Here is a 16,038-nt window from a genome sequence, read left to right as displayed (position 1 = left end):
AGACACTCTAATTTATGTGTTATTTATAGATTATATAATTATTAAAATGGCTTGTTAATTTCTTTTTTGACAAAACAAAATTGATAATCAACACATAATCCAAACAAACAAATATTTACAAAAGAAAGCAAAAATAGAACACAAAGGCTTTAGCATTTGAGGGTTTTAAGGTTTATTCTCAGTTTGTTTGGTTTCCCAAAACCTTGTCGGAAATGGCACCAGCAACAATGCCAGCAAATTCAGGATCCTTCTTCAAGGAAGAAGCCATTTGTTGTACTAAAAACTCCTGCCAAACGGCTGCCTCCGTCGACACCGCTGACTCCGACGACGCGTAATCTTTAGGACTCTTAAACAGTCCATCTTCATGAATCAAGTCGAGGGTCACGGTGGCGCACGACGGCTTGATCGTGGCTAAGACCGGGACTGCGCTGCCTTTCCCGCCATTGATGGACCTTAAAGAAAGCTCAGTTTGAAAATGGCTGGCATGGTTGTGTTCTCCTTCGTAAGTGGCCACCAAAATTGCTGGATCTTCCAAACTTCTTTGCACCTAAACCAGTAAAAAAAAACTCAGTAATTTTTAAAAAATTATTTTTCATTTTCTAGTCTCTTATTTACTGTTCTCAAAATTATAAACAAAATTTACCTTCTTTTTTACTGGACAATTTGGTGCAGAGGAACACTTGAAGTAAGCTCTTGGAGAAGGATTGTCTCTTGTGACCTTTTGGCCATACTTCCTCCATTGATACCCATCTTTCACCACCTTTTTCATAAAAATTTCATACCAATTAGGGTTTTTAAATCAAACCCTCTTACCCAAATTACTCCAAAATTAATTTTAATCATTGAACCGGAACCGGGATTTGAATCTCTGACCTCATAGAAAGAAGTACATGTCAATTATCGTTGAGTTATGTTCGTATTGAATTCAGTGTCAATCTTTATAGGTCTCCCTACCCAAATTCAACAAATTAAACTGCTAAATCCGAGCTTTAAAAAGTCAACTTTTTAAAGTCAAACTTATGGACAAATTTAGGAAAGGGAAAAAAAAAACTAAGATGGGTGAAGCAAACAGTGGTTTGGTCAGAAGCATCGACCCTGTACTCAATCCAATACGCAAGACGAGTCTCTCTCTCTTTCAGTATTCAGATGTGAGTCTCGGGCTATCGAACCCGAACCGAAACCCTAATTAGCTATGTCTAAAACCTAGTTAGGGTTTTGTAGGGCTAAGAAACTTACCAAGCTTGGATCTGATGCATCTTTGTGCACAAAAACCTTAGAAACCTTAGGGTTTCCATTGAGTCTTGGCCTCTTAAGCCACCTGTTGAAATCTTCATCTCTTGTGCTGCAAATCCCTTCTTCTTCTTCTTCTTCTTCTTCTTCTTCTTCTTCTCCTCCTTCTGCCTTTCTCTTCCTTGAAGAAATTAGAGCTTCCATTTCTGAGCTCTGCTTTTGGTGGCTCACCAAACACATCACTTGCTTCTGAAGATTTATGTATTTCTCATACATTATTCTCAACATCTGACTTAGCTTCCCATTCTCCACCATTTTCCTATCCAACTCTTCTTCCAATCTCCGACTCGAATCACTTCCATGCGCCTTCACAATCCACAAAACTACTCGGGTTATTGACGTATCGTTACACGAAACCCTAACATCTTCAAAATTTGAACTTTGCTATACTAATATCAATCAATTGACATATGCTCAAATTGTGAATCATTTTTTAACCACGAGCTCATAAACTAAGCTCGATGGCTCAAGGGGTTCGCTCAAATCAGGAACCATTTGGAGCTTGTTAGTTAAAAAAAAAAACACACACACACACACAAAATTAAGGTAATGGGTGATGGGGTTCACCTTATTTGCCAAGCTCAATGAGAGGTGTTCTTTATCCCAATACATTTCTTCTTCAAACTTGTCTTTTTTCTGCTTCAAAGCATAGTAGATCAGAAATCACCATGAAAACAGCCAAAAAAGAGAGAGCAAAAGGAACTCACAGAAGGATGAAGAGGGTCATCCATGGCGGAGTTAGCATAAGAAGAAGAAGGATCCATGTTAAGGTCCAAGAAAATATCCATTTTTAGAACAAAAATAAGAAGGATTTTGCACAAAACTGAGTGATTATATCAAAAAGAGTTATATATAAAGAGAAGAGGTAAAAAATAATAATAATAATTAATTTAAAAAAAAAATTAAAAAAAAAAAGGTAAATTTGCAGAAGAGGGTCCCATTTTTCTGGAATTCGGTTTTGGAATTCTTTTATTAGTCCAACATTCATTCATAAAACATCACATTCTTTTTTATTTTTTAAAATTAATTTTGTTTTGTGGTTATGTTGACTTTGAAAGTGGAGTGGAATGGTTGACTTGAGTGTGTAAGGGTCCCACGCGCTTTTGAAAATGAATTTACTTTTCTGCCCATTTTGTTTTGAATGGGAAGGAGAAAGTTTGATTTTTTATCACTTCGCTTCTTGTAGTTTCAATAAATTTATAAAAATAAAGTTTTCTCTCTAATTTTGAAAATATATTTTTTAAACATGCTTCGTCCCCGAACCGCATCCTACTGGGACAAGTTCCACTCAACCTCGTTATGTAAGTATTTCTCGTTTATGATCATTTTATCCATAAATCCCATCTACTCGAACATCACACAGACATATTTTAAAGCTTAGATATATCCAAATAGACATAAACTTCGAAACCTCAAAATTTTATTAAACATTTTTGTTTAAAGTTTATGAATCAAACCGACGCAAATCTCAATATTTAGGGACTAAACTTAAGTCATTTTTTAGCTCGATGGCTGGTTTGTGGTTGGCAATGGACCACATATCGGTGTCATTTATCGAACTTTTTTGCCTTTTCAAGAGATAAAGTAGGGTTATTTTTGAAATTTTGGTAAAAATAAAAAATAAGACGAGTAGATTTATTGAAATATTTATACGAATTTCTTTTTTATATATTTCAAAATTTATGGTTCCTTTATACCTTTAATGTTATACTACTTTTGTCATGTCTAAGCTTCTTTTTTTTTCTCTCCAAAAATAAAAGTTTAGAAAAATTAATTGATTATATATATATATATATATATATATATATATATATATATATAATATCTAAACTAGTTTTTCAGTAGGTTTTTAATGTTTTTATAAAAAAATCAAATTTCTACCTCAAATTTCTTTAATTAAAAATTATTAAAATTAGAAATAAAATATATATATTAATTTACCATTTATTCAAAAAAAACCTTTATTTACATTACAAATTTATAGTTAATTGACTTGTATTAAAATAATTTGCAATGGTTATTAATCAAGAATATATTAATTACTAATTACGTGAATATAAATTAAAATAATAACCTTAAATTTGACGATAATTAAGAATGACAATAACCTTAATTTTGATTTGATGACGAATATGATTCTTTGTTTAGAAGCTTGTTCTTCCTTTTATTCCTAAAAAAAAATTAAATTAAAATACGAATACTTTTTCATATTTTATATTCAGACATATCTTAACAAACTTTATAAAGATAATATTTTTCCGAAAAAAAAAGTATAGAGAAAGAAATTCTCGGTCGGATAGTTTATAAGAAAAATACAAGAAAGGTAACATTTAAATTTGAAAACGATACTAATCTTAATCTAATGGTTAAAATACTTAAAAGCATTTTACGTCTTTCAAAAAGTGGAATATATTAAAATTTTATCAAATTTTCTTCTATTGAAGTACTTTTTTATAACGATTTGATTCTTAGTTTTTCGTTTTATACCATTATGCTCGATTCGATTTGTTGAGGTCTCAATCTAAAAAAAAATATATATATATATATATATATATATATATATATATATATATATATATATATATTTAACATATTTAATTTTTAATACTTCCAAAAATTATGAATTTTTGATGGATTTTAAAATTTTAATTAAAAAAAAAAATAGTTTTGAACTTATAAATCGTTTATTAATGTAAATAATTATAATTAATAAAATTTAGATTAATTTAAAAAAAAAGTAACTAATATTTAACCAATTTGTATGATTTAAAATGATTCAGGCCAATTATAAAATAAAATCACTATAATGAAATTATATATAAGAATAATAATAATAATAACAATTTTTTTATTAATTTTATATTATGTTTTTTATGAAATTATTTACACCTCCAAAATATATTATATTAAAGAATGGCTTACTCCTCCATTATGTTTTCACATTTTAAAAAATGGATTCAATTTATAAAAATAATTTAATTTTAAGTTGTAAAAATATATAACTTAAAATTTGAAAATATTTATAAATAAAAAGTAGGCAACAAACCAAATAAATCTATAGAGATAAATAATATTTTAAGTTGGACCGAATTGAAAAAAAAAAGCTGGAAAATAAGAAAATATTTCAAATTTTTTTTAGTCAAACTTAGTAAGAATGAGGATTTGATATTTAGTTCATATTCTTTTTCATTCTATCTTATACTTTTTTTTATTTATTTATTACAATTTTTTCTTCTGAATCAGAATCCTATGCTGTTGCTTTTTTTTTTTTTTTTTTAGTTTAATTAATTAATTTATTTTAGAAATAATTATTTTATAATTGAGAAAACTGTGATTGCATATATTCTAAATTATAATAGTTTTGAATTTAGTTTTGGACAACTGTGATAAATTCAGTTCCAGATCTACCTTTTCAAAAGCTTGGTACCCTTTTTATCACATCAATTGGTTTTATTTCATTAAAAAAATCATAAAAATCAATTTTTAAAATTATAAATCTTTTCACTAATGTGATAAACTTCAATTTCAAATATTAAATTACATTTTTTTTATATGAATAAAAGATATTATTAAAATGAATTTCAACTCAAATTAAGATTATTTATTTATTGAGAAAAAATGGCTCACACGTCAGCAGTTTAATGTTTTCTTAAAAAGAATCATATTCTAAAATTATATGGAATTTATATTATAATAAAATATTAATGCGCTGGCATGCAATAATTAAGTGATTGCTATTATTTTGTGTGTCAAAAGGAATAAAAAAGGAAGAATGTTGCCTTCGGAAACTTTATTAAAATATATATTAAATTTGAAAATCACTTATTAAAAATATTAGTGATATATTTGAACCTGCCAGCTATATATATATATAATTTAATAATTTCAAATAAATTATGATGGAAGTTTTGATTTTTTTTTAAAAACTTATTTAAATATTTGCAACTTGCTTCGAATCTGGATTTGGGCCCCTAGGCCTGACAATGAAAATGGGCCGAACAAACGAATTCAATATGGGCCGAGTATTACATCGAAATCCACAAAATGGGCCGAACAAAGGAATTCAATTTGGGCCGTGTTACATCGAAGTCCATCAAATTTTCAGTGAATGATAATAGAAATTCAAGTCGCCAATTAACTGTGTAGTACAAAATCACCCATATCATATTTAACTAAAATATATTTTAAATTTTGTTACTTTTTAGATGTTCTTTTTATAATAGTATTTGGTAAAGTTGGTATTCACAAAAACTCGCAGCAAAAAGCACTCTTTTCCCTCCAAAAGGCTATTTGTGTTTAAGAAAAAGCAGTTAAAACTTGTAACAGAAACCAATCTTCACACACGCTGTCACCATCTATCTCCCTTTTTTCACAAAAAGCCGTCGCCGTCAAGTTGGCCGTGACGTCCGTCACCGGTAGGGACACAATCACCTTGCCACGTCCAAACGATGTCCTTCAACGCCGGCCGAACGTCTTCTTCACAGAACTTCGAATATTCCAGAGTATCCCCGGCCGACTTTGAAAATTCGACTATGGCAACTTCCGGCGCTATTTCGAACACCTCCGCCGTCACAGACAGCTTTCCTTTTCGCCCCTCCCCCGGACCTTGCAGCCGGAGCTTGAAGTCTTTCACTTCCGAGACCTTGAAGCTCAGTCTCTTCGCCACCGTCTGGATTTTCTCCATGATCGTCGACACTGAGCATCTCGATGTGAATATGGATCCCGTCTTCCTTTTGTTTTCGAATAAGCTCGATAGATCGAATCCCGATGACATCGTCGATATGAACTCGAACGCATTGAAGAATTTTGGCGTCGATAGTTTTGGACTCTCGGAATCGGAATCCTCTGTTTTCGCTGCGACTAATTCTTTCATCGTGAACGAGAGCGATCTCGAGAAATCTTTCCGGAACCAAGGAACTCGCGTGATTGCTCCGATTGTGATTCGTCTTTCTGGATCTACGACGAGGATTTTTGAAATCAAACGCTTCGCTTCAGCGGAGAACCATGGCGGACATTCGAATTCGGCTTTGAAAACCTTCTTATACATGGTCATGATGTTCTCATCCTGAAACGGAAGAAATCCTGCTAACAAAACATACAAAATCACACCGCAAGACCAGATATCGGCTTTGGCTCCATCGTAGCCCTTTCTTCTTAGTACTTCCGGTGCGACGTAGGCCGGAGTCCCGCACTGCGTGTGGAGAAGACCATCGTTCCGAAGCTGTTCCGGTAGAGCGGAGAGTCCAAAGTCGGAGATCTTGAGATCTTCGTTCTCATCCAGCAAAAGATTTTCCGGCTTCAAATCGCGGTGAGAAACTCCACGACTATGACAGTAATCGACGGCACTGATTAACTGCTGGAAATACTTCCGAGCCACATCTTCCTTGAGTCTTCCTCTTGCAACTTTGGCAAAGAGCTCACCACCGCGAACATAATCCATAACGAAGAAGATCTTCGTCTTCGTCGCCATTACTTCCTTCAACTCAACAATGTTTGGATGACGAACAAGACGCATAACGGAGATCTCGCGCTTGATCTGCTCCATCATCCCTTCCTTCTTGACCTGATCCTTGTTTAAAACCTTAATCGCTACACTTTCTCCAGACTCCAATTCTTTTCCATAATAGACCTTAGCAAAAGTCCCCTTCCCAAGGAACCTCCCAATCTCATATTTACCAAACAGAACATGCCTCTCCTCCATTAAAACAGAGAATCCCCAAACACACACACAGATTTGAATCAAGGCCAATTCCGAATCTAGATAAGAAATTCACTTACAATCGTGGAAAAATACGGCGACGGAATCGAGGAAAGAACGGCGTAGATACTGATTCCGACGGATTCCATCGGGGAAATTTAGAGATGGTGTGTGAAATTATAAGAATCAAGGCTTGAAACTGGGAGAGATAGTTGACTGAAGAAGAGAGAAATAGGTAAAAACTGGGAACCGCCGCGATTCCTGGTTCTTGAGCACACAGAAAGGATTCCTTACCGTGGTTTTTATACATGGAGGAGAAGCCCATGAGGCCCAAAAGTAGGCATATACACTACCTGTATTATAATAGGACAAAAATATAAATAATCTTAAATTCTTAAAATAAGTCCCATCTCTAAAATTTTAAAAATACCTATTAAATTAAAATTTTAATTTAGTGTTTAATAAACTAATTAATTTTACAAATATATATATAAAAGTGTTAAAAATTTATAATTAAAAATAAATTGTATGTGTATAAATTTATGTATTTAAAAAAAATGTGAATATTGACATAAAATTAATATTTAATTATAAACAATCAAATATCTTTGCCCACTTGGCTTTTCCCTAACATTTTTATTTTTTGGTTTAATCATCCCTTGTAATTTGGCTGCTAGCAATGATGTCTAGCAACCATTAACCAATATATTTATATACAAACATATTTAATGATCATCAATTAGTTTAAATTATCATTTAATTTATTTTTATATAAAAAGTTGGTTGATTGTGACATGTTAGTTCTTATAATATCGTTTTAAGATTTCTTACATGACAAAATTTAAAAGAAAGTTTAGAAGCTATCTAAAACACCCGAGATTCATACTCCTAACTTAGCCCACAATTGACGATAATGAACAATAAATTTACGTTATTAAATAAAAATATAATTGTGGGTATTTTAAAATATAATATATTTGATATTATTGAAAGCTTGAAGCTTTTTTTTTTTTTTTTTAATTTAGGCTAAAAATTGAATGTTTATGTAAATTTATTTTTAAAGAAAAAAATATTTATATCGTATTTTTATTAATGTACCTTTTATAGGTTCGATAAATTAATTTGAAACTAACAAAATAATTAATTTTTGCACTTTTCTGTTGAAAGTGCAAAAATTATTTGATTTGGTAAGGTTATAAATACATTTTTGAATATTGGAGTTTAAATTTTATTTTTAAATTTATTGATTTGATTGATTTGTTTGTTTCTTTTTTTTTTTTTCCACTTAATTTAGACGCGATGGACCCCACCAGCTTGTCGGAAGCAAATTCTTTCATGAAGAAAGTCAAGAGCGCGTGGAACTTGGAAATCAAGCATTGTTTCGAAACAACCGGCGATAATCCCGACCGGAGCATGGGGGTTTGCCGACGGTGATTATTTAGTCTTAAATTATTTTGTTATCTCTTACGTGTCATTTAATTTAAGAATTAATAGATATATGGTAATTAAAATGACACGTAAAATAAAATTAGTCTACATAAAAATATTATTATACTTTGATAGGATTAAATTATATTTGTTTTTATTATATAAAGCTAATTATTGGTAACCGTCGTGGCTTTTTTATGCACTTACCTACTTTTTCAATTAAACAGTATATGATTAATTATGGTTAAGTCGTTGATATTGTCTTTTTGCTTGCCTCGCATATAACACTAATCTCAATCTCTTAAATTTTGTTTTCAAAACTCTCATTCGAAATCTTTTTGTTCCTGTTTTCTAAAATGTTATTCTTGAATCGGGGTAGAAGCTCGAGCATACGTCGCTTGGCTGTAGGCAATACAATAACGAATTGACTTAACTCACTTCTTGCTGGAAAGTGTGTGCCGCACAATCGTAAGTCCGCTGTCATCAAAAGTGCGATTGTGATAAAATATTAATTATTTTATTCCTAATTAAAGTTTAAATGTAATATTTTATTTTTTTTCATTTTCATTTCGGAACTTTTCCATATTTTGAGAAACGAGGAAAAAGCAAAGTAAAGCGCCCCGTTGCCTCCAAGGGGCATCATTGGAATAAAATTTAAAAAATAAATAAATCAGGTCCCGCTGGCGCGGCTCACTTTGATAAAGATTACCAGGCACTTAGCCGCTCCATTAGCGGCTGCTCAATTTTTTTTTTTTTTTTTAAAAGATTATTATTATAATTAAATTATACTAATAAAAAACAATTAAATACACACCAAATTCAAAATTTAAAATTGAGTTGTTTCCAATAATAATCCATCATGGCGAGTTTTGATTGGTTTATTTATTTCCAAAAAAAATAAATAAATACATTAGTTTTGATTCGTTTAGAGTGCTAGAGCATACTTTGATAATAATTGTTATCAAATAAAATTTTAATTCGTTTAGAGTGCTAGAGCATATTTGCGTGGCCCCACAGACAAGGAAAACGATATGATAAGCCATTATTTGGATTTGAAATATATACATTAGTTTTGAATATTTGGCAAGCCACGTATGGACCTGAGAATTCTGTTTCTGTTGAGCGTGTCGACGTGGCCCCGTTAAAATCCAACTGGACAGTTTTTTCATGGGCAAAGTCAGTGGGGGCATGATTGCCACGTCATCGTCACCACTACCAATAATTCATCTTTTAAGCTACAATGACATTTTTTCCATTGCTTTCGACCCATACATCACCCCATGTGCCCCTCCAATGATAGATACAATATTTTGTAGGTGCCCATTAGGTTGAAGTCGAGTTTATGTTTGATATGTGTTGTTTACTATTGAAAACTTACGCTTCACGAGAAATTTGTCATCTAATATTTGGATGGAGGAAAGTGGGACTACCTAAATTTATCGAGCCCGTGTAGATGATTCTTAAGTCAAGTTTTATGTTTGATTGTGTTGCTTGCTATTGTCAACTTACATTTTACGGGAGACTCGTCCTTTGATATTTAGACAGAGGAAAGTCGGTCCACCTAAATTAATATGATGTAAGATGGAAAAAGCTATTTATCTAAGAAAATTACTGATTTACCTTTTTCAGATTAAATTTCGAAAACTACCCTTCAAAATTACTGTCGGTATTATTTAAAAAAACTGCAATATTATTCTTATTATATAATTTATTAAAAAAAAAAATTATATATTTTCCATTTTCATTATTTATAATATATGGATAAGGTAATTATTGAACTATTCGAGTGGGCTTAACTGGGCCCAACGAAATTTGGAACAGTGAAGCCCATAAAAATGGCTGAGATAGGTCCATTGAGCTCCAACTCCAATTTATTTTTATTTGTTTTTAATTGCATTAAATTTTAAACTCGGTTTAGAATTTTTTTAATCGAGGCTCGACTCCTTTGGAGTCTTTAGTCATTTTTTACTGCCTTCGTACCTTCGAGGAGGCTTGACTCCTTTTGGAATCCTAGCCTCCTTTTAGAGTCCTTTGTTCGACATTTAAGGATTTGCCAATGGAGGCTTGACTCCTTTTTTAGAGTCCTTTGTTCGACATTTAAGGATTTGCCAATGGAGGCTTGACTCCTTTTGGAGTCCTAGCCTCCTTTTAGAGTCCTTTGTTCGTCATTTAAGGATGTTAGACGAACACGACTCTCCACAATGGTATGATATTGTCCACTTTGAGGGTAAGTTCTCATGGCTTTGCTTTGGGCTTCCAGCCTCATACCAATGGAGTTAGTATTCCTCACTTATAAACGCATGATTATTACCTAATTCCTCACTTATAAACTCATGATCATTCCCTAAATTAGCTGAAGTTTTTTCATCTCAACTAATTTTAATTTTTACATAATATATTTGATATTTTTCAGAATTTCCGATATTTTCAGGCCCATTAATAAAACACCTTAGCCCGCGCCCAGTCCAGTTACAGTTCCCTCCTCTCCAAGTTCGCTTCCAGAGAGAGAGAGAGAGAGAGAGAGCCGTGGAGAAGTGCGGGAAGGGGCAAATTTGTGGAGCGAGAAGGTGAATTGCAGAAGGTTGCAGAATGGACGAAGAACAGATAGCGAATTTTGTGTCAGCGTACTTGAAGAAGAAGGGTTTCAAAGAAACGGAACAAGCTTTTCAGGATGAGCTACGCCATAACAAGACCAATTCATCCTCTTCAGCCTCTTCCATTGACCTCGACTTCGCTAAGCGCTTGCTCTCCTTCTCCGAGTAATTTCTCTCCCCTTGTAATTCTTCTCGATTCCGAACTTTCATTTGCATTTTGTTAGTTCTTATGTTGTGCGAACTTTTGAATCAGTCGAACCTTTGTTTGTTTTGTATGTTGATAAATTATAAACTTTGAAATGTTTTTTTTTTAAGGATCTATGGTTGTAAACTAGAATTTTTTGTGGAGTGTTACGGACGATGGGCTTAAGAATAGAGCGAACGGTTTCTTGTACGATGAATTGATTTTAAATGCTTTTGATTATAACGACTAGACTTGTACCCTAGCTAATGTTAATCCCTTGAGAGCTACTTACTCGAAAATGCTGATCATATCTTGTGGGGTAGCGTATTCTCAATTTACGTGTACTTTTCCGGAGGATTAGGAGCTTACAAGAAACCACTTCATTTAGAAGCAAATTACAAAAGATTATTGTTTAGTAACAGTTAGAGAGAGTCCATGATGGAGCCTGGAATTTGGACTTTTTTTTTAACGAACTTTGTGGAACCTCCAAATCTCCAAATCCATTTAGCTAAAATAATATAGAATGATTCCACATATTTCCATATTATTTTGTTTCACAAACCATGAAAAACCTCCAAATCCATTTAGCCAAGAGTGCTGAATTTCAAACGGAAATTTCCAATCTCAAAGCCTCCCAAGAGATGAGATAATTGATTCATCTCCCAACTGATGTTATGCAAGCCAAAATCTCCTTCCGAACCTTTCCAAGAGGAATGTGGAATGAATTTGTCCAAAGATGTGGCCACCTTTGATGGTAATTTAAACTAAGGTAGTATGGAGGCATGCTAGAAAGGGTAGCTTGTATAAGAGTGTACCTACCTCCTTTTGATATGGAAATATGTTTCTACGTTGAGCTCTCTCTATCACAAGCTGCCAAAAAGATAAATAGGTTGAAAGCCAAACATAGTCTACAGCCAAATCTAAAGCAGCCAATTCCAAATCACTTAGTACATGTAACATAGTCTACACACACTCTCATTACACATGTTTTCATTTATGTAACAATTAGAAATTTTCTTTGAGATCTCTCTTGACTTTTGGGTTTAGAAGGATAGCAATAGTGTCATGGTTGCCATCCTCATTCTTGTTTATTTGCTTCTTTCATTAACATATTGTATTTTATTGAACAGAAGTATTTATAGAGTTTTTTTTTGCTCTTTATTGTTTTTGTTTCCAGAGTAGAGAATATTCCAGCCAGATACCTTGAAGGATATAGCAAGCTTAGGTCCTGGGCTTACAACTCGCTAGATTTGTACAAGGTAAGTAGTTGCTTAATTTTTTCCTTGAATTTATGATTCATTCTAAACTTTTCCTTCCGATAATGAGAACTTTAATTCTTGCATTTCAGCATGAATTGCTTCGTGTGCTATATCCTGTGTTTATCCATTGTTTCATGGATCTCGTGGCTAAAGGACATATTCAAGAAGGTTTGCAAACTAATTTTTCTTTTACAATCTCATGTAATGGAGATACGTTTGATTAATTTTTTATTATTTTGCTTGTTATCTTCCAGCTCGAACCTTTTTCAATAGGTTCCGTGAAGACCATGAAATGTTGCACCTACGAGATCTACAAAAGTTGGAAGGCGTACTATCTCCTTCTCATTTGGAGGTTTGTTGTTAACCAGTAATGACTTTCTTATGTTCCTGTCATTGTTTTGTGGCGATGGCACTGGTTTTGACATTATGATGATAATATATTCTAGGAGATGGAATTTGCTCATTCTCTAAGGCAGAGCAAAGTTAACATAAAAATATGCCAGGTAATCCCTAGGTTTTCAATCATTATTTAGTATCATGTTCATGATTATCATGCATTTGCTCGATTATCTATCGGTCATTTTAGATCTCTCATGAACAGAACTGAACTAATCAAACTATATTTTCTGAAAGGTTTTATTTTCCAATTATGTTGTTTAGTACTCCTATGAGATGCTACTTCAATATCTTCATAAGACCCAAACCACAGTGATACTTGGGATTATCAATGAGCGTATCAACTTCCAAGGTCTGTTTCCTTTTAACACTTGCTTCGGATCGTCTAGTCTTTATGCAAGTTGCAAGTGTTTTATCTTCCGACTCTATTATAAGCTTCATCTGGTTTTGCAGTTTTCCCCGGTCAGCCTAGCTCAATATCTGATGATGCTGAACTGGTGACACTCTCGGGAAGCACCCAGGAGACTGCCAATCAGATAAATAAAAAAGAAGTCCAATGGGGGGTGGGTGGGCAAACTACCAACTTACTTAGCCTATACGTTCTGATCTTTGGGTTGTCTATTATTATGCTTGGTTGTGGTAATTTCTATTATTATTTTGTTGATAAGCTATGACATCTTTGGTCCTTTTCTCAATTTAAAATGTAGAAAGATATCCTTCTTGTTTTCTCTAAAAGAATTAAAAATTATGTCAAAATGTAAATTACGGCAACAATCTGTATGTGCTGTTTATGGGTTTTCTTTTCTCTCTTCTTCCTTTCTTTCATTTTAATTTTTTCTGATTTGACATCCTCTTCAATTTAAAATTCCTTGATTGTTATATTTAAATTTATGTTGGTAATAGTTACTTGAAGATTCTTTAGAAGAACGCTTGGAGAAAGCTGCTGGTTTGCTTTCAGATTCTGAGAAGGCTGAGGTAGAAACCAAGGATGGTGATGTGGATGAGAATAAGGTACCTGTGGTGATTCTGTGCTTCTTATCTTTAGCGGATATACTGTATTTTATCTATAAGTTGTTATTAAATTGCTACTATTTTATAAATCTGCATCTTATTATTGTTTATTGTAAAATCCCATGAGTTGCATGCCCTCATTTGCTTTTTTAGAAAAGAACAACTGAGGGAGGAAAGCAAGGTGCTTCAATTAAGAAGGTCAAGAAGGACAAGACTGCCGGTGCACCTGGGAAAACTCTGAGGGCTGAAGCTAATTCTGCATCTATGGCGCCACGAGTGAAGCCAGAGCTTGCTTTACCTATAATGTATTTTCTTGAATCTTATGTTATTTTGTTGCCTACAGTCATAAAATATAGCTCTTATCTAAGTGATTACTGTACTACTACAGCCACACTGCTCTTCCTTGCTATTGATTTGTCGTGTTGATTGCTTCCAGTACAACAGAGGTGGAACAATCTATTCTTGAAGACTTGAGAAACCGTGTGCAGTTGAGTTCTGTTGCTCTGCCATCAGTCAGCTTTTATACCTTCATTAATACACACAACGGGTATCCATCAAGTTTTCTTTCTGTTTCTGCTATGTCAACAGTTTATTCAGTCTCAATGCGCATGCAATTGATATCATTTATTCTGATGTAGTTTAAACTGTTCATCAATATCTCATGATGGAGCTTTAGTTGCTGGTGGATTTTCAGACTCTTCATTGAAGGTAGGTCTTCTTTTTAAGTTTCTTAGGGTGGCCTAATTATTATTTGCTCACCTAAAAAATCTTGGTGGTTCTCTGCAGGTTTGGGACATGGCAAAGCTGGGACAACAAGCTGGCAATAGTAAGTCTGTTAAAATAAGTTGAGCTGCCATGGGCAGTTTTTTATGTTTCTGGCTTTTAGTTTTTGTTATCATACTGTTAATATCTTATGCTTTTAAGAAAAATTATATATAAAAACCTTTTCATGCATGTTGGTGTTCATTTCAATATTCATGTGATATAACAATAGCCAGGGGCTCTGGAACACAGATTAGGTTTGTTATTTCAAGGCATTTGTGTTTATCCTAGTAAATTGGTGTAGATTTATGAATAAAACTCATGCTCAAGTGTCAAGTTTATACGCATTACTATAGATATCATGTTATTGATATTTCATGTGTACTCTTTATGTAAAGGAATGCCAGTAGAGATCTTTCTGGTTTTTCATAATATGGACTGAAGTTGTATAAAATTTTATAGTGCTTCTGATTTTCCCTCCACCCTTTTCCTTAATTCTTGAGGAATTTCTTATTTCCTACTTCATGAGAATTGATTCGTCGTTTCATTATTCCAACTTTGATCTAAGTCACCAATTGTTTAGCATTCCCCCTTCCCAGATTTCATTATCGAATAGATCAGCTTGCTTCCTCTTGGTGTCACACTAATCATCATCATGAGTTGTTTTTTCTAATAAATTCCTTTGCTCGGACATTTGAGAAGAGAATTTGACTTTCACTATCACGTCTATCAGCTGTTTTGCAGGATGAAAACGACATGTCTACTAGTGATCCAGTGACAGGGCATACAAGTGGGAAGAGGTCTTATACATTATTTCAAGGTCATTCTGGGCCTGTTCACTCTGCCACTTTCAGTCCCATTGGGGACTTCGTTCTTTCATCCTCTGCAGACACAACTAGTATGATCGTACTGGCCCTCTGTTTTCTTTTAAGTTTGGTTATGATTTTCTTTTTTTTAGATTTTGAAAGTTTCTGTTTTCCTGCTGCAGTTCGATTGTGGAGCACAAAACTAAATGCCAGTCTTGTTTGCTACAAAGGTCACAATTACCCAGTATGGGATGTTCAGGTAAACATTTTATATCAGATATCTATGGTTGTGGCGTAGGTTAACTGGTATGTAGGTTACCTGTATTAGTTAGAGGAAGAAGGAATATCTGGCAATGCCTCTACACATACCCACAACTTTTGATGATGGTTGGATTCTGACTTCTTTTTCTAGTATTTAAATAAAAAAGCCAAAGCACTAGGTGAAAAGTCACAACACAAGCAAAGAAACAATCAAAGAAACACAGATGCATTTTTCTAAATGATCAAGTCTTGGACAGAGCAAGAAAATGTTCATTAAATATATATATATATATATATATATATATATATATATATATATATATATATATATATATATATATATATATAT

At 33.0% G+C, this 16,038-nt stretch overlaps 3 protein-coding genes across 5 annotated transcripts in view; 1 reads left to right on the top strand and 2 right to left on the bottom strand.

Annotated features, from left to right (window-relative positions):
- Nucleotides 1-134: 134 nt before the first annotated feature.
- LOC111476462 (probable WRKY transcription factor 40) lies at nucleotides 135-2,078 on the bottom strand. The gene is made up of 5 exons (XM_023120125.1): nucleotides 1,998-2,078; nucleotides 1,858-1,926; nucleotides 1,237-1,596; nucleotides 644-760; nucleotides 135-547 (listed from the first exon to the last, which is right to left on the bottom strand). The coding sequence occupies exons 1-5, from the start codon at nucleotides 2,076-2,078 to the stop codon at nucleotides 179-181; spliced, it is 996 nt and encodes a 331-aa protein (XP_022975893.1). The 3' UTR covers nucleotides 135-178.
- Nucleotides 2,079-5,472: 3,394 nt separating this feature from the next.
- Nucleotides 5,473-7,301, bottom strand: LOC111476460 (CBL-interacting serine/threonine-protein kinase 5-like). The gene has a single exon (XM_023120124.1). It carries the CDS (start codon nucleotides 6,989-6,991, stop codon nucleotides 5,660-5,662), a length of 1,332 nt encoding a protein of 443 aa, XP_022975892.1. The 5' UTR covers nucleotides 6,992-7,301; the 3' UTR covers nucleotides 5,473-5,659.
- A 3,590-nt stretch (nucleotides 7,302-10,891) lies between these two features.
- Nucleotides 10,892-16,038, top strand: part of LOC111476549 (transcription initiation factor TFIID subunit 5) — an 8,139-nt gene continuing 2,992 nt past the window's right edge. Inside the window, exons 1-14 of one of the 3 annotated variants that reach the window (XM_023120258.1) lie at nucleotides 10,892-11,175; nucleotides 12,372-12,453; nucleotides 12,543-12,621; nucleotides 12,708-12,805; nucleotides 12,900-12,956; nucleotides 13,114-13,201; nucleotides 13,303-13,412; nucleotides 13,753-13,860; nucleotides 14,014-14,165; nucleotides 14,297-14,407; nucleotides 14,499-14,568; nucleotides 14,647-14,686; nucleotides 15,356-15,520; nucleotides 15,611-15,687. In XM_023120258.1, coding sequence (XP_022976026.1) covers nucleotides 11,006-11,175; nucleotides 12,372-12,453; nucleotides 12,543-12,621; nucleotides 12,708-12,805; nucleotides 12,900-12,956; nucleotides 13,114-13,201; nucleotides 13,303-13,412; nucleotides 13,753-13,860; nucleotides 14,014-14,165; nucleotides 14,297-14,407; nucleotides 14,499-14,568; nucleotides 14,647-14,686; nucleotides 15,356-15,520; nucleotides 15,611-15,687 — 1,407 coding nt within the window. In that variant the 5' untranslated portion in view covers nucleotides 10,892-11,005. Of the gene's footprint in view, nucleotides 11,176-12,371; nucleotides 12,454-12,542; nucleotides 12,622-12,707; nucleotides 12,806-12,899; nucleotides 12,957-13,113; nucleotides 13,202-13,302; nucleotides 13,413-13,752; nucleotides 13,861-14,013; nucleotides 14,166-14,296; nucleotides 14,408-14,498; nucleotides 14,569-14,641; nucleotides 14,687-15,355; nucleotides 15,521-15,610; nucleotides 15,688-16,038 lie in introns of all 3 variants that reach the window. The other 2 variants (XM_023120257.1, XM_023120256.1) reach the window with 2 other exon arrangements.

Source organism: Cucurbita maxima, unplaced genomic scaffold (genome assembly GCF_002738345.1).
Source record: "Cucurbita maxima cultivar Rimu unplaced genomic scaffold, Cmax_1.0 Cma_Scf00003, whole genome shotgun sequence".
Lineage (NCBI taxonomy): Eukaryota > Viridiplantae > Streptophyta > Magnoliopsida > Cucurbitales > Cucurbitaceae > Cucurbita > Cucurbita maxima.
Note: the sequence above shows the minus strand (reverse complement) of the source record. Positions and strands in the feature narration are given on the sequence as shown.

Coding starts and splice junctions, on each gene's coding strand:
- LOC111476462 (XM_023120125.1), bottom strand. CDS start 2,078: ATGGATATTTTCTTGGACCTTAACATGGATCCTTCTTCTTCTTATGCT. Junction 761..1,236: donor ATGCATCAGATCCAAGCTTG/GTAAGTTTCTTA, acceptor TTTATGAAAAAG/GTGGTGAAAGATGGGTATCA. Junction 548..643: donor ATTGTCCAGTAAAAAAGAAG/GTAAATTTTGTT, acceptor TTACTGGTTTAG/GTGCAAAGAAGTTTGGAAGA.
- LOC111476460 (XM_023120124.1), bottom strand. CDS start 6,991: ATGGAGGAGAGGCATGTTCTGTTTGGTAAATATGAGATTGGGAGGTTC.